The sequence below is a fragment of the Alligator mississippiensis genome, chromosome 3, assembly GCF_030867095.1.
Source record: "Alligator mississippiensis isolate rAllMis1 chromosome 3, rAllMis1, whole genome shotgun sequence".
Lineage (NCBI taxonomy): Eukaryota > Metazoa > Chordata > Crocodylia > Alligatoridae > Alligator > Alligator mississippiensis.
Window position 1 is genome coordinate 265,734,713 of NC_081826.1, and position 27,281 is coordinate 265,761,993.

General features: G+C 43.0%; 1 protein-coding gene across 5 annotated transcripts in view; it reads left to right on the forward strand.

Moving 5' to 3' along the window:
- PDE4D (phosphodiesterase 4D) overlaps positions 1-27,281 on the forward strand; it is a 1,195,501-nt gene that overhangs the window by 1,099,958 nt on the left and 68,262 nt on the right. For all 5 annotated transcript variants that reach the window (XM_014594068.3, XM_019495890.2, XM_019495889.2 and 2 more), the window contains one exon: positions 18,899-19,011. In XM_014594068.3, coding sequence (XP_014449554.1) covers positions 18,899-19,011 — 113 coding nt within the window. The remainder of the gene's footprint in view (positions 1-18,898; positions 19,012-27,281) is intronic.

The following is a 27,281-nucleotide window of genomic DNA, read 5'->3' on the forward strand; positions in this document are numbered from 1 at the left end:
CCCTAGGTACCCCCCTTCCCTGATGTCTATTGGGCCCCTTAGTGCTTACCTGGACTGATCCAGTGCACTGCCTGTGGTTCACTGATCCTAGGTTCTCCTTATCCTCTGCTTCCCTATCCCCCAATGAACCTAGTTTAAAGCCCTTCAGAGATCAGCCAACCTGTAAGAGAACAGATTTTTACCTTTAGAAGAGAGATGAAGACCATCTCATCCCTGGATGCCTCTCTCATGGAAGTGCAGATCATGGCTGTAGAAGCCAAAACCTGTGTAACCTGGGTGGTGGCCCAATAGTTGCCACCCCTGCCCAATATCAGGGATGGGGTGGCGAGAGTGGGGCAGGGCTTCTGGCCAGCACCAATTTACTTTCTAGCCGGCCCCTGCTCCCCACAGAGCAGCCTGTGGTCCCAAGAAGGTCTAACACTTAACTGATTTAAGTGTTTACAAAACATGAATAATAGGAAAGGTTATTTACAAGTGAACTTAAATGGCATAACCAGAATCACAAAACAAACCAGAATGCATTAGTCAACCCTTGACTCAAGAACCACAGGTAGGGTAACTGGCAGCTTTCAGCCACTGCTGAGGTGCTACCACAAGGAAGCAAGGTGGTCACTCCCTGTAGCTCCAACTGGCTTCCCAATAAGTGACAGACAGCAACAGGTTAAGCTTTTCTGGTTTGCAGTAATCAAATTATAAATCGAACTCAAACCCCCCAAACGAGGCTGAAGGGTGACCCTCTGTGGCAACAAAAAAAGGCAAGCAACAAGCAACAGAGTAGGCTCCTGCAGCAATCAGCATAACCCAAGCAGAAAGCTCAGGGATGCCATCTAATGACAATCAGCCGCAGAATAAAGGGACAGGACCAAGTCCCCTCTGGGGCAGTCAACGGCAGAGGGTCAGCAGCACAAGCAGCTCCCAGGGGTTGTTGCTCCAGATGACTGGCTGGGCACCCCACATGCCTCATGGCTCACCAGTCCCGCTCCAAGTGCCAGCCTGCACCCTGAGGTCCCAGGGACCCTCGTCCTGGCACTCTACTGCTCCTCAGGATCCCAATGCCTTGCCTGCTGCTGTCCTGCTTCCCCAGGGAAGGCAAGGGGTTTCCTCAACTCACCGGCCCAGCGCCCTGCTCCGGATAAGGACACTGCCTGCACTCCTGGCTGCTGCCTCTTCTCTGCAGTGGAGTGGGGGGTCGACTGCCACCCCTAGCCTCCGGGATGCCCAGCACACTGCAATGGGGCCTTGGGGCATCAGCTCTCTGCCCCAAGCCCTGGTCGCTACTCCCTCTCTGCTGCAGGGCTGGAGGCACAGCTGACTGCCCCTGCCTTCTTCCAGGGCCTTCAAGGCTCTTCAGAGGGGTCTCTTTGCTCCCTCTGCTTGGTCAGCTCACTCCAGCTCTTCTTAGGCCTCCTGCACCATTCCCCACTGTCACTGTCAGCAGCTCCCACACACCAGTTTGGCTGCTGCTTTTATCTCCTTTGGCAGTCCCCCCCTGGCTTGCAAACCAGCCAACCAGGGCTCAGGGTGGCTGGCCCCCCACTCCAGCCATCCCCCTTCCATGCAAATGAGGGGATTGAAAACCCCTTCTCTAGATTGGCTTCTCCTTTTCCACAGGGCAGGGCTCCCCTGCTCCACCCTTGGGGGGAGGGGGGTTTGCTCAGAGTTCACTGACACTGTTTCTAGCCCAGGGTAAGCATCTCAAACCAGTCTGGTGAGCCCACATTGGCAGTCTGTTATACCCACATGATGGCACCAACTCTGGAGTTGCAGGTTGATTTCCCTGATGCAGGCATCCTGATGCTGATGGCAACTGCTGACTGGAAGGATGGACGAGGAGACCACCTGTGCCCCCAACTTCCTAAGCCTGGCCCCCAGAGCCCTGTAGTCACTCATGATGCGGTCTGGACTACTCCTGGCCGCATCATTCGTGCCCACATGGATGAGGACCATGAGATAGTAATCAGAAGGCTGGATGAGATTGGGAATCCTCGCCATGATGTCCTGGCTCCCTGTGTCTTCTTCTGCTGCATCATCCTCCAGTGCTGCCATGGCTTCGTATCTGTTCCCCAGTTGCATTGGGGAAGCAGTCACAGCTGCATGCTGTCTAGCTCTGGAGGTGACCGTCCTTCATTCAGCTGTCCTGGGACTCTCCCATGATGTCTCTGTGCCAGGTGTCTGGTCCTGCAGAGAATGAACGTATCCATCAATCTCATCCTCTGCAGCCCTGATCCCCTGCAACCTGCTCACCTCTGCCTGCAGTTCCCTTACCTGCCCCTCCAGGGCCTCAATCTGGACACATATGGGACAGGTAAGGGAACCCCCAGCCCCCACACTACCCCCTGGCTTCGGAGGTCCTTCCAGGCAGCCCCCACAGGCAGAGGGGCAGGTCAATGCCAACCCATCCAGCCTGTCTGGGTGGAGGCCTCACAGGAGCTCCAGGCTGGAGGCAGCAGCAGGGTAGGGGCCCTGGCTGTGCTCCATGTCTCCACCCTCATACTAGCCCCCCTATCTCCTCATTCACTTACCTGAAGCCTCTGTCACAAGTTTCTGTATACCCCTGCCCACAAACTGCTCCTCTGTTAACAGTCCCTGTTCACTAGCTCCCTGGTCACCTGGGGAGTCTCCTTTTATACCCTTCTGGGCCTGGGCTGACTCAGGCCCAGGCAGCAATCAAACAGCAGTCAGCAATCCCACAACAATCAACAATCAGCACTCAGCTGTCGGCACTCACTCCCAGCTTTGCAGAGCACACCCCCCACCAAACAAACAAACAGTCAGCTAAACCAAAGGTACAGGCAGCTGGATCACTTACCTTTCCTGGGCAGGATCTAGTGCCTGGCCTGGCTTCTCTCCTCCTTCCTTCCTCCTCTTGCCTCCAGCAAACTGCTCCCCTGTTGGCAGTCCCTATTTGTATGGACACTGTCAGTTAATATATCAAACTGTAGACATAGATTGCATAGATTTCATAGACATTAGGACTAGAAGGGTCCTCGTGAGATTATCAGGTCTAGGAAAGGGCAGGAAGTCAGCAGGGGTCAGATGACCCCAGCAAGATAGTCATCCAACCGCTTCTTGAATGTGTCCGAAGTAGGTGCTAGCACCACTTCTGGGGGGAGTCTATTCCAGACTCTGGAGACTTGGATGGTAAAGAAGTTTTTCCTTATGTCTAGTCTAAAATGGTCTTCCAGCAGTTTGTGACTGTTAGACCTTGTCTTCCCTTGGGGTGCCGTGATGAACAGACACTCTCCCAGATCCTGATGCATACCCCTTACATACTTACAGGCTGACACAAAGTCCCCCCTGAGCCTATGCTTCTCCAGGCTGAAGAGTCCCATGCGTCTTAGCCTCTCTTCATAAGGCATGTTCTCTTGACCTCTAATCATGCGCATGGCTCTCCTCTGGACTCTCTCAAGCTTCTCCATGTCCTTTTTAAAGCGTGGAGCCCAGAACTGGATGCAGTACTCCAGCTGTGTCCTCACCAAGGCTGAGTAAAGTGAGAGGATGACATCTTGGGTCTTGCTTGAGATGCATTGGTAGATGCAAGCCAGGATTTTATTTGACTTGCCAGCTGTGGCATCACATTGGTGGCTTATATTCACCTTGTAGTTAATCATGACCCCCAAGTCTCTTCCAGGAGTGGTACTACTGAGTGTAGCACTGCCAAGCCTATAGGTATAATGTGGGTTCTTCCTCCCAAGGTGGACCACCTTGCATGCCTATTACATTTAAATACGCCTGAAAAGTGGTAAAGCAAATAGCAGCCATTGATTTTGTTACAGTAAATATGCTGAAGAAAACAGCTCATTGCACACAGGCTAATGACTACCCTGGATTTTCCAAGAACAAAGAAAGCATGGAGTTTAGCCAACATGTCACCTGGGCCCTTGATCTTGTCAGATTTCATAATCAAAGGCTATTGGGTTTGACCAGTAAACTGAGAAGTAACTTACAAGAAGGTGCAGCAGGTACAGGAAGTCATTCATTTGGTAGCTGGCATCCTTTCCTCTGAAACAATGCTAACCTAATGGTGTTAAACAGTTAGGAAGCTGTCATTTAAAAATCCCATGACTTAATTTTTTCAAGAATTAAGACTGATATTTGTGAATGTCTGGTTTGTTGCTGGTTATACATGCCAGTGATTTGTATCATTCTATTCTTCGTAGCTGTAGTTTCAACTGGGTTCACTATTCTAAGTGTTCACGTTCTGTACCTAACTGTTACAGTGCAGTAAACAGCAGCTATCATGCCACCACCTATACAGTTCAGCATTAGTGGAGTAACTGCAGTATAAGCATTTACATTGGTTGTTAAAGCAGACAGACTCCATAGGTAAATGGAGCTATATTAATGATTATTTATTATTATCATTTATTCCTCCTTCCCCTTTCCAAGGCATACAGAAAACACAGAATTATACCCCTTTTAAGTTTTGTCCTTAAACCCAGATAGCTGCACGGCAGTGCTGATAAGAAGCCCCTGTAAACTACAACAGCTATCCAATTGTAACAAAACATCCTACCTTGCTTCAGAATGACTCCTTTCAGCCTTTAGTAACATTTGAAATAGAGTATATTTTGTCCAGATCAGGGTTATAAATGAAAATGATGACACATTTTATTATGCAAATATACAGAATTAGGGGTTCTGTTATAAATCATCTGCAGCTACTGGCAAATAACTTATCTGTTAAGGGAAATTTCTTATCATAGTTGGGGAAGAATCAGAAAAGTAGACTATACCTGAATTAAAGAATTCTTTTCTTCTTCTTCTCATTTTATGCAGAGATTTTTTTTTTATTAATAATATTCAGTCCCTCTCTGCTGGCAGGAAACTGATAGAGATGTCCTTATATCAGATTTTCAAATCATACTTCATTTATTCACAAATCACTTCCTACTTAAAGTATGTATATTCTTTCACTGTCATATTCAGTTAATGTTGCAATAAAATCTGGGGAGGAAGGCTGCGGGGGTGGGACCTTTTATGGTTTATATTTGGTGTGCCAGATTTCAGGGATCAGTGTCAATATGGAAATCCCAGTCTGTTTTTAGTTCTATAAGAGCCCATCCATTAGGTAGGACTCTGGATTAGTGGTGAAGGGATGTGACTTCTATTCCCAGCCTTATATACAGTCAGTTTTTAATACAGACAGCAACTCTTCTAAGAAATTACTCTGAAGTGGACGCCTTCACTATTAAAATTGGAGTCAAACAAGGATGGATGATTGCACTAACACTCTTCTCCATGCGTCAGAGCTATTCTGCATCTTACTGATGATAGACTTCTATCCAGAGTCAGCAGCCAGTGTTGCATAGGTGAGAATCTCTTTAACAATAACCAGCTATGTTCCACATCCAAGATAAGTAATGCCTGTTACTGATCTTCATTATGTTGATGCTGATGATTTTGTTGTGTGCTCCTACTCAATTGAAGAGCTCCAAAGCACTCTTGGCTGCTTCTGGGAAGTATATGAAATACTTGGATTCGCTGTCTATTTCATGAAAACCAAGATCCTTTACCAACCCACCCCAAACCAACCAGCTGCTTTTCCACATATTATAATTAGAGGACAATTCTTGGAGAACATTGAGCATTCTCCCTACCTGAGTAGTTACCCTTTCCAAAAAGTAAGCATAGGGTGTGTTTACATAAGGCACATTCATTTGCATTAGCCTAATGTAATGCATATTACAGGTATGCTTCTACACATGCACACAATTAATTTGCATTAAAAATGGTAAAATTAGGTTAATCACACCTAAATTGTATCAAATTTAGGCTTGATTAGTTAAAGTACATTAATGCACATGTAGACATGACCCAGCACTAACTGTAGTGCCACATCTGCCTAGCCACAAAGGGCACATGACAGGGCTGCAGGGACTTGGCACTAACTTTAGTGGGAGACCCAGGGAGACCCAGGTTCAGATTCCTTTGATTTGATTATTTATCCACAGTGGAACATTTCCAGTAGAAGAAATTGATAGGAGCCTATCCCAGAATGGCCTGTAGCATGGTGACGGGGAGAATAGTAGAGTAAAGACTTGAACATAGATTTCCTATATCCCTGGGTAGTACCCGAACCATGAAACTATTGTTTCTTCTGGGGTGGGTCTCTCGCTGGATTTCAGGAAAAAATAAAAACACAACACAGAGTTACCAACTTTTTAAACACCTTGGTTTCAGCCTGGTGTGGAACAGGAAATTTTTTGAAATCTGATATGGGAAAATTCTTTCCTGCTGATCTCTGTTCTGGACTAAGGAATTGGATGGGAACAGTCTCTTAGGAAAAAATCTACAGAATGAAAAAAATTAACAATTACTATCATGTATTGGTCTTTTCTGCATTTTTTTCTCACTACTATATTAGTATCTGAATAAGTTTCCCTCAACTTAGACTGGACATTAGGAAGAACTTCTTCACAGTTTTAGACTGGACATTAGGAAGAACTTCTTCACAGTTCGAGTGGCCAAGGTCTGGAACGGGCTCCCAAGGGAGGTGGTGCTCTCCCCTACCCTGGGGGACTTCAAGAGGAGGTTAGACGAGTATCTAGCTGGGGTCATTTAGACCCAACACTCTTTCCTGCTTATGCAGGGGGTCGGACTTGATGATCTATTGAGGTCCCTTCCGACCCTAACATCTATGAATCTATGAATCTATGAACTATCTACAAACTAGGGAACAAATCATGAGGTAGTTTAAATTAGCATAACTTCAGTGACATTAGTGCTCATAGTCTGGCTCCAGGATTTTTTCTTAGAAGTTGTTAAAAGATTCCTTTTGTTTGCTTCTTCAGGGGAAGTGACCAAGCCTGCTAGAAAATGTTGTGAAAGACTGGCACAGTATTTGTCAAGTTGTAGACTTGACGCATGGAAGAGCAGGTTGAGCTGTTCTGTGGTTTTGTTCTATGACGTTTGTCAGTTGCATACCTGTCATCCAAAACAGACCCCTCCCCAGTCTGCCTTTTTTACAACTGTGAAAAGGGTGAGTGATAATTACAATGTCATTGTAAGGTTTAGTAGCCTCAAGAATAATTTACTAGGGCAAGATAACAAGGAAATGTAATAGAAAACATGGTTGACTCATTGTCCAATGTAGAGGAAATGTGTGACTAATGCAATTTATTCAGCTTTAATGTGTAGATTTCTTACTTATCACACGTGGTAATAATAATTTTGTGCGCCTAGATCTTGTCACAGCCATAACATTATTCAAGTTGTTGGGAAAAAGCAAATGATAGAAATATAAGAAATACAACAGTTTTAAAAAATAATCATATAAAGCAAGTGAGTGTGCACTGCTTACATTTTGTAAGGTGAAAAAAATATGGACCTAATACATTTGCACACCACACCATCCAAAAGAGATCTAATTCTGATTAGAGTCTTCAGGTATACTCCCCTCACTTTTTCCCAAAATAATAACAACAAAAACTAAGGCATATCCCATATATAAGTGTTTATGATGGATAGGACAACTGTAAGCATGGGTGCCAGAGCATGGCACATGAAGGAATTCTGCTTGGCATGTGCACCTCAAGGTGGACAGCAGGGAAGGGGCCAGGGCTGTGCTGCCAGAACAAGGATCAGGCCCCTCATGGCTACCCTGGGCTGGAGACAGACATTACACATAAACTGGTTTAAGTGATCAGAAACTGGTTTAAACCTGTAACAGAACAGATGTTCACTGCACATAAAACATTTTGAAAATGGCTGAAATTGGTTTGAGATAAACCTGGTTGAATGCAGTAGCAGACAACTGATTTGGATCAAACTGGTTTATGCCAAACCGGTTTATGCAATGTCTGTCCCAGACCCCTTGCTGGTTTAAATTAAACCCTAGCATCCCCACATGGTCTCTGAGATGGGCAGGGCTCTCTGCTCCACAGCAGGGCTGGCCCCTCCCTTCTGCTCCCTGGCTGGAGCTCTGGCATAGACTGCAGGCATCTACTTAGCTTCTGCTACCCCCTCCCCTTTAAGTAGGGATTTCACCATCCCCTCTGCCTTACACAGACACACAGTATTAGCTAGCAGACCACATGCTGGCTACAGCTCCTGGGGACAAAGGCAGAATCAACAGGTAGCTGGTAATGTCCCTCTGTTGTTTTCTTAATGGGGTGATAAAAACTGAGTTAGGGGTGATAAACACTGTGCTGGCCAGGAGGTGTGGGGGAAACCCCTCCCTAATCAGAGCCTCCTGCTGGGACCTGGCCATGCCCCCCTCAGCTCAGCATCATAGAAGGGAAGGGAGGACTGCTCTAGCGCACCCCGGCTTCTAGCCTGAGGCACTGCAGGCATGTGCCTACATTTTTTCAGTCCAGAGGGAATGTTTGTATGGTTACAAACCAGTTTAACCTAACCAGGTTAGACTAACTAGCAAAGATTGAATCAATTCAGGCTCAGGCTTTTTGAATGTCTGTCCCTAGCCCTGCTGTCCATTCCTGGCATGCCAGCATCTTACAAGTTGAGGTTGTGAGTGCTTTTGGCACTCTGCCCAAAAACGTTGCTGACCCCTGGTTTATGATATCAGTAATTAAAACAATGAGGATCTACTGGAGTTACACAGTCCCAACACATATTTTAATCATTATTTCAGTTGTATCAGAGGTGTGCATGGAAGCATACAGAACACAAAGGAAGATACAGGACCTGACCTGAAGACCATACTGGCTAAAGGCCTAATCTGACAAACTGTTGCTCACATTAATTTTCTTGTTGAAGATAATCCAGAGCAGGGGAGCAGAGGTGGGGGTGCACAGGGAAGAGAAAGGAGGAGGAAAAGTGGTACAAGGTGTATGTGAATCCCATCCTTCCCAAAACCTAAGAGAAATGAGAGGTCAGGTAGGCAATGGTGGAGAGAGTGACATTAAACTCAAGCAAATGAAGACACTCAATGCTACATAGAATAGATAAAGGTATATAGGAAGTAAATCCAGCAAGAGTATCACTTAGCCTTAGTCCCTGGGCTCCAAATTTTGTCCTATGGACAATCTGAAGTCCATTGGTCAGATGTAGCCTGAGCACAAAGTCCCACCCAGGTGCAACACATTACAGTATAAAGGCCTGAAGAGAGGTGATTCAAACACCCCCTGATCTCAGAAGGAGGCTTTTAAAGCTAAATATATACTAAAACTGAAAGACAGAGATGGCCAGATACTCATTTATTTTAGGTAAGTATAGGGGTCCTGCACCGACAAAATCAAAACTTCAGAGGTGCATCTGCCAACTTGTCAGACCACCCCAGATGAACTGCCTGGTATATAGTTCTCAAGCCTTTGTTGGCCAGTTTATTCCTCACTACAGTTTATCACCTTCACAGCCTGGTCTGTCTCTAGTTTTGTCTGACATCCCCCGAGTGTTTGGGGAACTGTTCTGTAGATGACCTTCTATTTGAACCTCCCTATTTCTAACCTGGTTTATTTGTTGACTACGCCTTTTATTTCTTGAGTTCTGTTATAGTTAAATAGAGGACAACAGCAAGCATTAAAGGCTTAGCCAGGAAGCTATAATATTCTTCTCATCCTGTCTAAAGCAGAAAATTGTCCTTTAAGGTCTGTCAAAAAAGTTAGAATCCAAACACAATACAATTCCCAAGACAATCTACTACACAACTGTCTGAGATCTGAGTCCTTTGCATTTATGCAAAAGAGAACAGGAAGCTTGACCTATTCAACCACGTGAATATATTCTGGCTACTGGAGTAAATAATGTTGGGGAGGAGACTCAGAGGGGAAAGTTGATTCCTGCTTCTGCTTGTCAGGATTAAGGAAGTCCTGTGTGATCAAAACAAATGTACTTCCTAAAAAATTCCCTGACGGAATTCCTAACTTTAACTTGGTCTTGAGAGGTCCCAGGAAAGCAACCAACTTCAAAACCAAAGTAGTTTATACCAGTTCTAGTCCTGGTTATTGTAGCTGCCACAGCCTACATCTACCACCTGAACCCAGAGGCAACATAGTTGTATCCATGCAGCATGTGTCCAGGTGAATTAGCTCTGCCTCTCAGCAGAGTGAATTATAGCCTAGGAGTTAGAAACCTATGGACCAGAGGCCAGATTTGGTGCATGGAGCTACTGAATTTAGCCTATGGAGCTGGGGAACTTCACCCATGCTGGTCACTGTGGCGAAGTAGTGGCAGCCAGGTCCTAGCAATGGCTTGAATCAGACTTGAGCTGGGTGGTTCTGGCCTGATGCCAGAAAACATGTCTGATTGCAGCTATAGCTACATTCAGATGGTAGTGAGAGGCTGACCCACGTGGAAAGATGACGACAAAATTGTTACTAAGTCTGAAGAACAATAAAATGTTACACATCCATTTAATTATGTATAACATTTTTTTTGTTCTAATATTGAAGATAATATTTTACATTTGGACTTTTCAGGGGAAATCCTGATGGGTGGCAACTTTAATTTTTCTTGATCCCCCCTACTTGGACTAGATAATTTTGTACAAAAACGAACAGGACAGTGTGGCTGTTCCAACCATCCTCTTTTTCTACCCAAGAAGCCCTTGTTTTCTAGACTGCTAAACTAAATTTTTTTCACTCTGCCTATCTGCTACTGTTCAAATGATACTGAATCAGCAGCAGCAACCACAGTATTTTACTAAGAACCATTAGATTACAAGTACTTTACAACTTGAGCAGGAATAGTTTCCAAGACACTTGCAGGGACCTAGAAAAGTAGTTTTTCTATGATGCAAAAAGAAATAACTTAAGAAACGCCAAGCTTTTGGAAGGACGGGCCCTACTGTGAGATGTATTACTTAAGCCTCTAAGCACAGAACCATCACAACCAGGACACGATGAATTATTGATTGGGGAAGAAAAAGAAAGATTCTGCAGAATTCCAATTGCTCATGAGATGGAAGCAGATGTTTAAAATATACATCAAAATGTCATCTTTTTTAGGAAAATTTCATCATTTTTAGGAAAACTGCAAAAAAGTCCTACACATTTTCTTAGTGTTGTGTCACATTTTGAGCAGTTGCTTTAGATGGGTTATGTGGTAGGGGTGTGCAAAACGGGCCGTATTCGATTCGGATTCGGCCTGAATCAGGAACAGTGATTTGATTCATTAATTCGGATCACTGCCCCGATTTGATTCAGATGAATCTATATCTGAAGACTTAATGCTGATTTGATCAGCCTCAGGGGACACTGGGTATCCCTTCCAGACCTAGGAGGCACCAATCGCTGAGCCGGGGGCAGGGCGGGGTCCCCTGCTCACTCCGTCATACCTGGAAGTGGACTGGAAGTGCTTCTGGTTGACTTCTGGGTCCATTGCTGAGCGCTCTGGGAACCCCCCCACACTCCCGTGGGATGCTCCATCTGCCCCAGCATCTCAGCATTCATGAGCTGCCTGGTACCTTGAGGTATATAGAAAAAACATTTAGAGTTGTGTGTATGTCCAAATCATCAAATCCCTCCGAATCGATTCAGAGGGTTCCGATTCAATTCAGAGAGATTAAAGAGTCTCCTGATTCAGTTCAGATTCGGAGATTTGGCTGCTGAATCAGGCCAAACCTCTGCTGAATCAAATCAGTAACCGATGTTTCGCACAGCCCTATTACATGGTATGTTCTCTTTCCTCTCTGTGCCTGCTTCATGTAATCAGAAGTGTTAGCTGAAACCATTTGACTTTTTTTGGAGGGACTGGCAGTGGTGACAAGCAGGGTAATCCTCATTATGTGAGGAGTGGTCACTTAATTTACCACTGAGGATTTGTGGGGCTGCTGCTAGTACCCTTAAGGCACTGAGATGAGAGGACCATCTCTATCAAGGATGCCAGTGAGAGATATCAGTCCTTTCCAGCAAGAAGTCATACAGGAAGACAAGTATAGATAGGAAAGAAGGGAAATTGTGTGGAGACAGTGGGTGATTTGACCTTGTGATATTCTTTGTAAGTTCAAAGAGTTGATGTAAACTTTCATACTTTGAAGATTCAGTGATGACCAATCATTAAAGCAACAGAATAACAGAATGTTTGGATAAATTGTAGCTGTTTTAGTGTGTGCTTTTCTGTACTGTTTGGTTGTTTTCTGAATAATCTGTTTTATTATACTGGCATTTGCAAGATTCCAATTTGGGGGAGAATTGGCAAATACTTAATATTACAAAAAAGCTTTTATAACAGGTTGTAGTATACACTTTGTATGCCCCTTACAATGATTGCAGGCTATAGGTCAAACTGGCTGGCATATAAGATACCACCATAAAACGACTGCACCATGGAAGAATTCTGCATTCTCTCTGCAAAATACACTACCAGTGTTCCCAAACTCAGAAGAGGATTGCACTGTACTGCTGTAGAATGAAGTTAGAATTTGTTCCACAATGATCAAAGAAACAGAGAACTAATAAAATCAAATTACAACAAAGCAAAGGAATGAGTCTGAATGTCTTCTCCTAGCACTAAAGGTAGAGATCCCTGGTTTTTGCCAGTTGCACTCCTAAAACTTTAAGCTTCCTGAAATTAGCTGGGATATTCATTGTGGTGCAACTATAAATCTTTGAAAAAGACAAGCACATTGAAATGCACACCAAGGACTAAATTCTTTGGTCTAGCTTGCATGGGACAGGAAAATTTTGGGAGTGTTGAATTAGAGTAGCTTTCAGGCTGCTCACAGGCATCTTCCCGACACCCTACTACACTCATTCTTGTAACTAGTAGTCAAGCATTGCTGGGGGATAGGAATATATTCTCATGCCCTTTTCCCTGGTGAATGCCCTGGTGCTGGAGTATAACAAATAAGCATAAAGCACCTATGCCACCCACAAGAGGAATCTTCAGGATGTTGCACCTGTTAGCTTAAATTTTAATTTTGCAGCAGTGGAGTGTACAACTATGAAAAACTGGTAGCGAAACACCTTTTGGTCTATGAAAGTAATAGCGTATATTGCTACAGGCCTTTTTTAATGCAGGCTTTGCCCCATGTTTAGCTATGTAAATATGAACTTTATCTGAAATACAATAGAGCAGTTTGGCAAACATTACACAAGGGAACTACTTCAACCTTCTGTTCCTGCTGTTGCCTTTAAGGCCATCAAATTTTCTTCTTAAAGAGATAAGGGTGTTTCAACATCCATTGTTGGTGCTAGTAGTGCAATTTAAGGCAATGTGCCAAAAGAATCCTTTGGACTCTCACATGTTGAAAGAAGCCTTGTCCTGGTCTCTAAGGCATAGATCTGTCAGTACATAAGTTCACTAATCATCATGATCAATTTTTCTTCTGTAGAACAAAACCTTGTAGAGAATCCAAGGATGGAGAAAATGTCAGTTAAAAGTGGCAGCATTGAGATAATTGATGAGAAAACTACTGCCACTGTGTTTCTCTTCACATATACATGCTCTAGATCTGACCAGTGGTGTTTTGTTTCACTTGTGATCATGAGGTTTTCTCAGGAGCTTTGGACCAGAGCAGCTTTAAATTTTGACAGCAGGATGATATGTGAACAAAAGAAAGAAAATTCACAACATTTATGAATTGGTATAATTAAGCACCTGTAGTAAAAGCTAACAGGCTTTTTTCCCCAAGGGGAACAATTAGGGAGTGGGTTCCTAATTTTTCCTGATTCTTATCAGAGATCTCCAACTTCCCTGCTGCAGCATAGGTTAGAGTAGCCTTAGTGCCTCTCTGACTTACATTAGCCCCAAGGAGCCACACTGAGCATAACTGTAGAACACTACTTTGACTATTACCCTCCCTATCATGATGGATCCCAGCATACTATTAAAAGAGGACAAGACAGTGGCTAATACATCATCTGTGTATTTATTGAGAGCTCACCCCTATCCAGAGGGCGTTCTTTGTTGGATATTTTTCAGCATTTTGGGCTTTGTTCAAATGATACAAAATGGCCCGATTGTCACCAGAATCTGACCCCTTATCTTTTTCTTCAGCTACGTTTGTTGAATTTGCTTAAAAGAGAGAACTGAAAAGATGCGTATGGAAGTTAACTAGACCTTTAACAGAAATGCTTGCACTTTCTTTCAACATCTTGAAAAGTGACATGACTTCATATATGGAAAACATGATCAGCAATTAAACAAATTGGACATTATCCCTGTCAACATTAGTAGCATTTGATAAATGTTCCCATTGAAACTTTTAAACAGAGAGCTTCTGAATAAGCTAAGGGAAAATGAGGACATGGCTATCTCAGGAGTGGTATTAGATGCTGTTCTCACGATTGATTCTTTTGTAAACACAAACACTGAAACATCCTTTTAAAAAACATGACTATGCAATGCCAAATGATCATAGATGATCTCTGTTCTCTCTGTAAGCATTTGTTTTGTTTTCTCTATGCACCATTGCTGGAAATTAGACTTGGTGGGGAGGGTGGTTAGGAAACTGTTTGTGTTAGTTTATGAACTTGAAAAAGAGAATATTTTCTGTTGCTTCCTCTTTTTTTTTAAAGAGAAACAAAGGGTTTGGGGTAAAGTCTGTCACTGAAGCAGCTGTACAGTTGAACAAGATGTTAGACAAGCTTTTGGATGCAGAATGCCCTTTCTTAGGCACTCAGGCACTTGAGGAAAGGCTCCTGTGTCTTAAAGCTTATCTAACATCTTTCCCAACTATACATCTGATACACCTATACAGATATTACTAAAACTGAAACCCAAAACACTTTTTTTTCTCTGACATTCCCTGGACCACGGCAGCTGCAACAGCACTCCAACTTTCTGCTTTTAAGAACAGTAGTATGGAAGTACTAAGAACCATGCCAACTTCAGGTGATCTGTTGATAAATAATTTTTAAAATATATGGGGTAGTAATGTACAGAAAGAAATTATAATATTTCCAAGGCTGATTCTTTTTATTTTGAGAAACAAATATAAACAACATACCGTATACCAGTTAAACAGGACCTTGCCTACATAGTCTGGAAAACCCAACTCCAGTTTGTGGAAGTCAAAAAACCTGTTTTGGATCCCTGTTCTGGCCTCTTTGAGAGTTATCTTTTGCTAGTTGTAGCAATATAAAGGAGACACAAAGTCAATGTCTCTGGTAAGGGCATTCCCTGAGTGCATTAGACCTGCTGCTCCTCCCTCTCAGTTCCTGGCGCAGAAAATGCTGGAGCATTCCTGTGTCCAGGGTTTGTGGCCCAAGTACCACAGCATTTCTCAAGGGACCATTGTGGCTGGGTGTAAGTGAAGCCCTCTGCCTACTGTAACATACTCATGGGACCAGACCTCCGGCTACCTCCAGAGTCTGTGCGTCAAATGTGGTTCCTTCCTTAGCTATGCAAAACTCAGCTCAGAACCTGGGCCATAGTCTTGTTTTACTCTGTTTTCTGTGTGATATTTATCTTGAAAAAAATATTTCCTTCTCAGTTTGACTCTTTTTTTTTTTTTTGGCAACCATTGATTTCCTGCCTCCACACATTTTTTTTGAGTGAAGATGACACTAAACTGGCTGTGTTGACTCATGTAGTATCAGGACAAAATAACTTTGTTCACGCTCTGGGAACCATGTTAACTGCCCCTCTAGAACTAATGAAAAGAAGAGAAACCTTTTTATAGGCCTGCCAAAAACTAGTGGCTAACACTGGCTTAGTTTTAATTATTTAATTTCTCTTAGTAAGCTTAAAAAGAAAAAAAAGGACCTACAAGATACTTTCTATACATTTTGTAACAATTTAAAGGGGGAAGTTAAACTTAGACCGCAAAAGCTTTATGGTATTTTCTGTAAAACTGTTTTCTGGTTCAACTGTATTTGGGTATTTTAGGGATAAAAGTGGGAGTGCTTATTCTATTTGTTAGCATATAAATACCCAGAATCCTTTTTCTGTCTTATTCAAGTTCTTTAATCATACTAATGCCCAAGAAGCCTTCCATTTGAGTCAATGAGGTTGGTCTGGACTCCAAGATCTGTAATCCTATAAAAAGGAATTTTTAATAGTCTTATTCATGCCAGAGGTCCCTTTATAATTGTGCCTAGGTTCCCTCCTCAACCAACTCCTACTATACAAAGCTGTGAACTAGTGGAATGTCTTTTTCAAGGCCAGAACTAGGGTGTGGTGCCATGTGCACATCCTCACAGAGGTCCTGGCACTTCATTCAAGAGTGAAGGAATTACTGTTACAGGGCTTTGGGATCTTTTCTGCAGACAGGTTCTGAGTAAAATTTACAGAAAAATGGAGCACTGTTTGCAGTAATTGTTAAAATGATAGATGGAGCTGGGGAGAAGATGGGCTTTAAAATAAAAAGATAATAAATTAAGCATTTTATTTCTTTACTTAAATCTTGAACACCTTCAACTTTTTTTATTTTGCTCACGCAAGATCCCAATTTGGTCTATTAAACAAAAAAGTGGTATTTACTTGTGAAAAAAAATGTGAATTCCTCAATATCTGAATTTCAAGGAATGCTGAAAGATGGACTGCAGTCTGGCTAGGCAACAGAATGCTATACAAGTTCACTTCACTTTATTTCAGTGTATGTTTTACTTTGTGGCATTACCATATGAAAAGTACTCAGAGTAATGCAACATGTTAAACCTATCTCTGCCTCATCAGCACTACTATTTGTAAAAAAATTACACCTTATAGACATGTCAAACAGCTTTTTGCTTATACCCAGAATATGTATCTTAAAAAAATAGATCCTCTTTGAGCACATATCTCTGTTAAGAATTAATTGCAACATTTAGGACTAGTTGACAGTCATTTTATTAGCTGGTAATCTGTGATGTTTGCTGTGTTGCAGAATGTCACAGGTATTCTTTGGTGCATACATACACCAAAAAGTTTTGATTCTACAGGCTAGGGAATATTCTGCAGTAGGTAACACTTGTACTAAGTATCACAGCTGAAAAACTTAAAAAAAAAATTTGGGGCGTGTGACTTGTTGAATATTTGTTAGTGCTCACAGAAGTGACAGACAACCATAACTCAGGCAAGTACTTTACACTGTTTTAAACTGCTCTGTCAGTGTTTTTTAGTCTTTATTTTAGTATTGCCTGTTCCAAATGAGAAAGGGAATCATGCAAATTGTGCAATAGCTTTGTAAATATGGACTGATCTTGAGAGTTTGACAGTCGTGAGGAAATCTTAGCTCATTTTGCATGTACTCTGTAATGTAAGAAAATGTGAAACCAGTTTCCTGGATGTCAGAGTCCAATACATTAACCTGTTGTTACACTAGTCAAAACATGTTTTTAGCATTTTGAAAATTATGTTTAATTTCATATGGGACAAATTCAGGAAGATTTTTAGATGGGACAAGGAAACCCACTGGGCTGCAATTTCTTCTGCATTGATCTATATTCTCATATAACGGACTCCAGTAACAAGTATGTTAGCATTTTCATGGCCTAAGGTGCCTAAGTTCACTGTTCTAGAGGCTTTACATCTTTCTACACATTGCTTTCAACAGCGTCAGTTCAGGTTGGCCAACTAAAATTGCAAATATAGCAGAGATCAGACAGGCTTTACAGATGATATCTGTACCTTGGCATTAGAATGAGGGGATTTTTCATGAACGCTTTACCTACCCACAGTCAGTACATGCAGACCCTCATATGATTGGTCATTTTGTGAAAAGGCAGCATGTAGGTCACTTTTTGCTCCTCTTTTGTGTTGTCTTGGGTGTATGTCAGCATGCTGTAGTAGGACACAGAATCGTGAATAAACACAAACCTGCAAGCAGACATTGTGCCTTCAGGGTAAACTTCTGGAAAACTCAGAAGACTTTGTTTTCCCTAAAAGCAAAGTGTGTGTGTGTGTGTGCGCGATGTTTGTATGCATAGGGGTGTATGTGATGTGTTTCTATATGTGTGTGTGAGAGAGACGTCTGTATGCATGGGGTGTGTTTCTATGTGATGTGTATGCAGTGTGTGTGCATGTGCTGGGGGTAGTGATGCTTGTGTGTGCATGTGATGCTTGTATGCAGTGTATGTGAGTGATGTTTGTCCATGTGATTTGTGTATACAGTATGTGTATGTCACGGGTGTATGCAGTATGTGTATGGGGTGCAGGGGGTAGCAATGCTTGTGTGTAACATCTGTATGCAGTGCAGGTGTGTATGTGGTATGTGTCTATGTAACCTGTGTATGTGGTGTAGGTGATGTGTGTATGCAGCTTGGGTGTGTGGCAATGCTTGTGTGCGCCCAGACTCTTTCTTTCTTTCCTTCTTTCTCCTTCAGAGCTCGTTGCCGGCATGAACTGCGCTCTGCCTCCCCTGGGGGGTCAGACAACACACCGGGGGGCCTGAGGCCGGGACGGGGCTGGTGGTGGTGGCGGCGGCCGCGGCGCTCGGAGGGGCGGGCGGGCTCCGCGCCGGGTTTTCTGCTGCTCTCCCCTTGCTCCCAGTCTCCCCCCGCGCGCGCACGCACGCACACACACACACACACACACACACACGCGCGCGGCGCGGCCCAGACTGGGCGGCGGGGGCGGGCGGGCTGCTCGGGATGCCCCGCGGGGGACCCGGGGCCAGGCGGGCGGGGCGGGGCGGGGCGGGAGGCGCTGAGCAGACAGGAAGCGTGGCGCGCGCGCGCGCGCACACACACACACACAGGCAGGCTCGCGCGCGCTGATTCACTTGTGCGGGGGGCGGCGGTGCAGCCGGGCTCCGCGTGTCTCTGTCGCTGCCGCGCGGCAGGAGGACGAGGACGGGGACGGGGAGCGTCTCCCGCGCCCTGCCCCATGGCCCCGCGGCGCCGCGCTCTTGCCTGAGCCCCGAGGAGCCGCGGCCGCCGGGTCGGGTCGCTCCCCGCGCCGCCACGGAGGCTGGAGGCGCCGCCGCTCGCCCGCGCCATGAAGGAGCAGCGCTCGTGCGCGGGCAGCGGGCAGCGCGGCGCGCCCGTCTACGGCACCATGGCCCCGCGGCCGCTCGCCGCTAGCCCCGTGAAGCGCCTTCGGACTGAGTACCCCTTTCCCTATCTCTTGGCAGAGGAGGCCTACCAGAAGCTGGCCAGCGAGACCCTGGAGGAGCTGGACTGGTGCCTGGACCAGCTGGAGACCCTGCAGACCAGGCACTCCGTCAGCGAGATGGCCTCCAACAAGGTAGGACCCCGGCGCTGCTCGGGACGGGGACAGGGGCGGGCTGCCCCGCTCCCGCATCGGGCTTCGCAGCCCCAGGAGGTGCCTCACCCACCTCCACGTGCGTCCTCCCGGGCTGGAGGAGCGTGCTGCTGCTCGTCCCTGCCTGGGAAACTCCAGGCAGCGTTGAAGGTGGAAGTTTCCCCCCCTTTCTCCGTGGCTCTTTCAGTTTAAGAGCCAAAAAAAAAAAAAAAGGTTTTGATGGTGGTGACGGACAAGGACAAGCCTTTCTGTTCTCCCTCCTTTCCACGCTGCTTTGGCATATTTCAGCGGCACACTGGTAGTTTATCAAGGCTGCAGGCAGATAGGCACACCGTGGTAGGTCAGATGGGAACCTCATGAGAGATGCCAGAACAGGTCGCTCTTGTGTTCGGCACAGGGTGCTACAGCCCCCTCTCTTCGCTGGAAATAGTGATCCTAATAGCTGATGTAACAGGGTTTGTTACCAGTGTTTGGAAGGAGCCTGCTCAATCTGGGAGACAGGTATTGCAGGAATGCCTAGGGAGGTAAATGGCTGAGGGCTGGATGCACTACTGATTGGCAGACTTTATATTTACTGAAGATTACCTACACCCGTGATCAATCACTCTTTGCATTTTCAAATTTTTCTGTGGAAAATGAAGCACTGCGCATAAGGCTTGTGTTTACTCCATTCACACTCTCACTTCCTTTGGTGCCTTCAACACACAAATTGGATATGCAGCTAATATGTTTGTTGTTCACTTTTGAAGTTCAGCGATTAAGCTTTAGGCACAGAAATCATACAGAATTTATTTCACAACTATCCTAAATTGTTGTTGGGTATTCCCTATATCTTCCCAAATTTGTCATAGCTCCAAGAAAAGGTTTTCTTAAATAAAACTAATACAGGGACACTGTTATAGCTGCACCTACCTAACAGCTACAGTTGCAGCTAAAAGGTAACTGTTAGCTACAAGAGTTACACTACCTAATAGCTGCTTCATCTTTTAATAAACTTTATTCCTAGAACACACAAAAAAAATTTCTGCAAGTTGTTTTTTCTACTAAGGTTTTTCTAGATCAGTTTGCCCTTTTATTTTACTTTTCTGCTTTCTTGTTTTGGACTATGATCTCCACGTCTGTGACAGTTCTCTCAGTTGCTTGTTGTTTAACCTGATGCTCATTTGCTCAGCTCTAACTATGTAGAGGATGTCAAGTGTTTGCACTGCTCTGCAGGTTTAATGCTATAATATAGTCAGTACATTTCTCTTTGTGCTTCCCATCTCTTTGAAATTTCACTGGTTCCAATCAACGCTTAAAGCAAAGTTGGATCCTAAGCAGTACTCTCCTCCTATGGGAGCTGCACGTAATGATGTCCTTATTTTTTAATGGCAATCAAAAGTTCTAATTACATACCAGCCTGCATATACAAAGGGAGCAGGAGCAGGTCCACATTTAGGGCCCAGTCTTAAATTTCCTTCATAACTGAACTTCCATCTAAATCACTGGGTATTATAGTATGCAATGGATGCAGGCTTTGATGATTAATTTATCAGGGGAAAAGTACATAAATCTCATTAAATAATTTTCAGTGATAATTTTGAACCCATTCAGGAGCGGAGAATGAATAAATAAATAAATAAATCAAATGCAAAACACTTATGCACCTCCTGTGGCATGAATGACCCAATAAGCAAATAATGGAAGAATTTCACATAGAGTTACCTGATTTGTCTATCCATCAGTTTGTTTACTGGTTTGCATAATTTTATTTGACTAAAAATGACGAAAGTTTGTGTAATTTTAGTTGTATCTGAACACACCAAGTATTAAGGGAAAAAAAGATAAATATTTGTATTTAGACTTTGTTGAATCTGGCAAGAAAGCAAGACGGTATACTTTATTAAGACAGGACCCAATATTTTTTTTTAAACTGAGATCAAACCATTTTTAACTGCTTGTTTTCAATTCAGCCAGCAATATTAACAATGTTTACTTTAAAGAATTAACCATTAAAAAAAAAAAAAAAGATTTCTGAATGCCTCATGCCTAAGAGAATTAACCACCTTCCATTCTATATGCTTTTGTAAGTCTTTTATTTGCCTTGTGTTTGTATTTGTTAAAGTACTTTTGATTTCCAGAGATAAAAGGATCAATATTTTACGTCTGTTTATTGAAATCAGAAGGAAAATGTGATTCATAAAAGTGACTAGTCTTATTTCTTCAGAAACCAGACCATACAGGCAAGGCATTGGGATGAGATGCACAGTAAGCGTAGTTGTCATAGACAGTCTGAAGGTCAGTCAGAATTATGCCGTATCTTACATCAGAACTGGAAATTTATATTACAGTCACACATTGACTAGGTCTCTTTGATTCATCAAATCTGGATGTAGATTTCTGAAACTGTATTTCTACTAACAGTGCAATGAATTCAGAGCACTACAACTAAAATATTCAGCAACACTCTTGGCTTTGTCATAAGAATAAAGAGACATGTCCAATTTTGCAGAGCATAAATGTAATATTTTTTCTAGTATATACAAATCTCTTTGTTCATGTTTTTAAACAAATCCTTTGATATTTTTTTAAATTAAAAAAAAATGTCATCAGCCATCCCATCCTATGAACATCCCTTACAATACCCCATACTATAGTGAAAGAAGATTGAATGAGAAAAAATTAAAATTCAGGTGTTTAAGCCATAATTTGAACAGTGATTTTACTTTTAATTTTTTTAAATATGTATCTGGAGCCCCCTCTGTTTTAAATAACTGTGCAACTGAGACAGAGAAACTAAAGGACCAGATTCTATTCTACTTATTTCTCCTCCTCTTCTTTACTGTTTATATGTGACTCAGTTTTACAAGTAAGATAAAGATATGTTAAAAAAGGAGATGTATTAATGGATTTTCAGGGACTTGAACAGCATGGAATAGAATTACATGTAGAAGCATAGGTCTACTTAGATGTCCAGTAGATGGAACAGGATTTGACCCTTAGTCTTTTACAGAGCAGGGATAAGAACTCAAGAATACTTGACTCCCAGCCCTGACATCAAACATTAAAAATAGTGATATGTGGCAAAATAAGAGAGAGGGAACATCATCAGCTTTTAAGTCACATTACAGCGTGAACTTTTTTTCCACTGACTTTTTACAAGTAACATCCAAGTTTACAGTAATTGGGGGGGAAGATAAAGGAGAAAGATACTTACCTCTTTTATTTCAAATTTCTTTTCTTTTAGCATTTGAGAGAATTCTCTGCCTACTTAGTTTAGTTTTATTATTTCCTCTGTGTGGTCATTTGGTTTCCCCTCTGCATGGGAATCTTTCATGCATAGAAAGCACTGTCATAAGAACTACATGTGTTGTCTCTACATGGGAGCCATATTGAAGGACACAATGTCAGCTGATACTGTGTTGTGTTTTGTGGCTGAAGTGGAACTCCTTAGACCAGCAAAGATGTCTACTGTGTAGCTCCTATCGTCTATTGCAGGGGTCAGTAATCCCTGCCACATGTGCCGAGCATGGCACGCAGGGCCATTTTGCTCGGCAGACCACTGCCAGCCCAGGCTTTAAGCAGCTGCTGCCAGCCACAGAGCCCATGCTGCTCCCAGCAGGCGGCTGGGAGGGTGCAAGCCCTGCTGCAAGCAGACTGGGTTCTATGGGCCGGCTGCAGCTGGGAGGCTGCAAACAACTACTTTGGGCTCTGGCATGTTGGCACTCCAGCACCTTCCAAGGTAGACATTGTGGGTTTTTTGGCACTCTGGCCAAAAAACGTTGCCTATGCCTGCTCTATTGGGATCTGGCAGTGGTGGACCACTGTTTCCTTGCAGAGTCCCACTGACTTTACTGAAACTCTGTATGGGGGTCATAATGGCAGATCCTAACTAGGATTCATGCCTCTGATACAGTTCAGAACACACTGTAGGTTCTCAACCAGAGTTACTGCACAGTAGGATCAGCAAACACCTTCTAAGTGATGCTACTATGTAGTATCCTAATACTATGCAGTAGCGACTTGGCTTGGCTTTTGCCACGTGACACTACTGCTCAGTAGTGTCACGCTACCGCACAGTCAGTGTCTCATGTAGATGCGCCCAGTGACTAATATTAATCTGGTAATGCATATTAGGGCTGCGTAAAGCTTCGGTCTCTGATCTGATTTGGTGGAGTTTCGGCTCGATTAGGTGGCCAAATCTCCGAATCCGAATTGAAGTAGAGGATCCTTTAAACTCTCCAAATCGAATTGGAAACCTCCGAATCGATTTGGAAAGATTCGGAGATTTAGACATAGACACAGCTTTAAATATTTTTTCTACATACCTCTAGGTAGCAGGCAGCTCATGAGTGCTGCAATGCTGGGGTGCATGAAGCGTTCCACAGAAGTACAGGGGGCTCCCCAGTGTGCTCAGCAGCAGATCCAGAAGTGGACCAGAAGCACTTTTGGGTCCGCTGGGGAGCATGCTGGGGCGGCGCCCCTGCACCCCACCTGGCTCGGCAACTGGTGCCTCTTGGGTCTGGGAAGGGCACCTGGCATCCTCCCATGGCCTATTGCCAAGTCAGGGAGGGGGTGGCCCTGCGCGCTCCCTGGCAGACCTGGAAGTGGACCGGAACTATTTCCAGTCCACTTATGGGTTAGCTGCTGAGCACATGGAGGGGCCCCTCGGCACTCCTGTGGAATGCTTCATGTGCCTCAGCATCGCAGCATTCACAAGCTGTACCTGGTGCCTTGAGATATGTAGAAAAACTTTTAAAGCTGTGGCTGTGTTTGAATTGCTAATTCTCTGAATTAGCATCAAATCATCAGATTCAGATTCAGCTGAATCAAATCAGGGACAGTAATCTGAATCAACTAATTGAATCACTGTCCCTGATTTGGGCTGGATCCAAAATGAATAGGGCCCACTTCACATGCCCCTAAGGCATATTTGAAGTTTGCATAAAAATTTAATAATTTTCAGGAGTGCTGATTGCTGTGCACTTTGTAAAACTATAACTTTTATGCAGGTGCTGGCACAGGGATTTAGATTGTCTAACTTTAGGAACCTGCATTCTTTGGTCTGATTATACAAGCAATCATCTTCTGAAAATGTCTAGGTTACAAACTAATGAAAATAAGGGATTCTTTCTTCATTTTTTCTCACCCTTTATTTATTCTTTAAAACAACTTATAAAAACCTTTTTTTAATGTATCATTTTAGAAAACCTCCTAAACTCCGTGGATCAGGGACCATCTTTTGGTTTTTTATATTTGTTTATACTGTACTAGAAAAATGGGACCTGAATTCATGGCTGGGACCTATAGGCATAGTGCAACAGAAAATAAATAAAAAAAGGTAACTAGCACCAATAATGAAGATCCAGCAAATGTGCTCTCATGGATTGTACCAATCTGCAGATGAGTCGGATACAGAGGAGTACTTATAGTGAAACTGAAATGCAAAACATATTTTCACTTCTGTATTTACAATTTTTGCAAACCTCTCTCATGTATTGCTTCTGTATGTTGTTGTGCCTGAAGTTATGCACGGAAAAGTTTCAGTGCTTGTTGAATCTCTTTCAAGTGTGGCAAGTGTGCAAATAGTAGGTCTATGAATTGTGAAAATCAGGGAATAAAAGTAGAGATGGGAAGAAAAGTCCCTGAGAATTATTGTTAGTGACAGCGTAAAAATTTCTTGCTAGCTAATATCACAGATATATTTACTCTGAGTACTTTTCCAAGAAATTCTCTAGACATCAAAGGAAGTTTTCAATTTTAGTTTTACAATGTGACTATTTTTTGACACACAAGATAGTATTGTAGATGTCCAGATTTCCTACTAGGATGTATAGAAGCACCTATATACACATCTGTTTTCAAGTAACTATACAGAAATTCTTCTGAGTTGTTGAGAATAATGCAGATGTCCAAAGTAGTAATGTTATCTATCTACTATATTTTATTGATATCATATCATATTGTAAATGTCAATGCAAATGCCTTTGAAGTCTTGGCCTGATGTCAAATTAAGTCACTGAATGAATATGTTATACTCTTGTAATCATTACTTAACCACTGCTCTTAGCTGAAAATATTGACTGTACACGTGCCTGTGGATAGATGACCTAAACAGCAATAAAAAGGACAGAGTGTGGTCTGAGCATTGGTGTAAAATTAATTGAATTTCATACAAAATTATAGTTTCTGAAGACTAAACATTTAGCATAACAAAATTACATTGTAAAGGGAAAATACTCCATTTGAAATCTAGCCAGTTTGAAATAATGATATTTTCATCTTGTCCTGAGATCCCCTTGCCAATTTTTGTGGTTTTACGATCACATTTTCCTATTGCTAAAATGTTTTTTTCCTCTACTCTGCTGCTTTGTGAAAGACTAACAAAAACAAAAGTGGAAACTGATTGACTTGTACTGGGGAAAGTGTGACACTAACTGTCAAGGAAGTTTTGCTAAATGCACAAAGTCAATAAGCTAGAAACAAAAACAAAAAATCTCTTCCCTTCTCTGATTTTTTTTTTTTTTTCCTCACACGTTGTAAACTAGGTTTTACTTGTAAAGAGAGTGGGAAAAATTCGGATGAGTGTAAGTTAGTGGTGTTCAACGTTCTGGCCCTCTGGGGCCGATAAGTGACTCAGGGTCAGTTCACAGGCCAGATGGGGTTGTCCTCTGGGTGTGCTGGCCAGCCCAGCCCAGCCCACCCCTGTGCACCTGGATGTGGCTGTGCACTGACTTAACCCAGTCCTGTGGGTTCAGTTCCCACCACGTGCTGGCCCAACTTGACCCTGCATGCCTGGATCTGGCCATGTGCTGGAGAGATCTGGCACACAAGGCCACATTATCTAACCTTTGGGGCTCCCCACAGCAGGGAACTGGCAGTTAACACTGCTGAAACCCCACTGCTGCTAAATTTCCAGATGTTGAGCATCCCTGCTGTAAACTGGTAACTTAACAAGATCCTTCCACTTTATTTTGCCTTCTATTCTTGTATTTTTAAATAGTTTTATCATGCACCTATAATTTGGGTATTTTGGAGTTCTTTTGTCTGCTTTGCAGGTATCTGTTTTGCCTCTGCCTGAGCTTCCCCATATATATAGAAAACACTGACCAGTCAATCAGAAAATGTGAGGTGCCCAGGTGTTTGCAAATGTAAAGCACAGTATAACTACTTTTTAAAATAAAAAATTGAAAATAATTAGAATTCAAAAGACTCTTTAAAACAGCTGTTGAGATCTTGGAAACCAAAATCATTTTCCTTGATGAGGATGTATTCTCTTGCTCTTGCCCCTCAGAGGCACTCAGATACTATGCTGGTGGCATCTTCTGAAAGTTTAGAAAGGGAAAGTATATCCTATTCAAATAATGGAAATGGATAATGTTAGGGTATAAGAGACATACTATTAGGAAGTCAGATTTCATTTAGCTGACTAGTTTTAGTGTTGTCTTTCTGAATCACTGCTATTTACTTTGATGACATAGCTTGTCACAGAACTAAAAGCTTGTCTTCAAGAATGGCATTCCATATGCAGGAGCTTAATATTATATTGTATTTTTAAAAACTTGTAAGCTTAACCAGTATAAAACAATATCCTTCTCTGTCTTGGTCATAGATTAGAGTGACCTGTTTCCAATCAGAGAGGAAGGATAATGTTGTCATATCCAATATAAGAGGATTTAAACATCAAGTCACTGTCTTGCATTTCAGCTTTTACATAAAATATGTGTTGGAAAGAAAATGGTGGGAAAGGGGTCTGCTAATATCATGACTGTCTTGCTGTAAAGCAGGCAAGTCCTCTGTTTTGCTTTTCAGAGGTAAGGAAAGAAGATAATCAAATCCAAAACTTGCAGCTGCTTATAATGTGACAACATTCTTATATAATGTCTGGTGATGCCCTAACATTTGGCTAGTTGACACAATAGTTTAATTGATTCTTAAAGTTTTCTGGTCTTTCTAGGAAAATCTAAGGACCTGGTCAGCTCTTTAGTTTACAACAAGTAACCAGTTCTGACAAGATTTATAAGTAAGCAAGGTGCAACTTTCTTTCTCTGACAAAAACCTCACTGGCATAGGAAATAATTAAGTGACTGATATTGTACTAAACAAGTTCAGAGGGTGCAAGGCGATGAACTGGACAAGGAATGCAGGGAGTCTGAACTTGCACTAATGCACATATTTCTACAGTGTCACTAAGTTACCCCTGGTGCATAGCAGGAATAAAGGAAAAAAGCAGTGTGCAGCAAAGCAACTAATTTGAATGTTTTGATTGTACT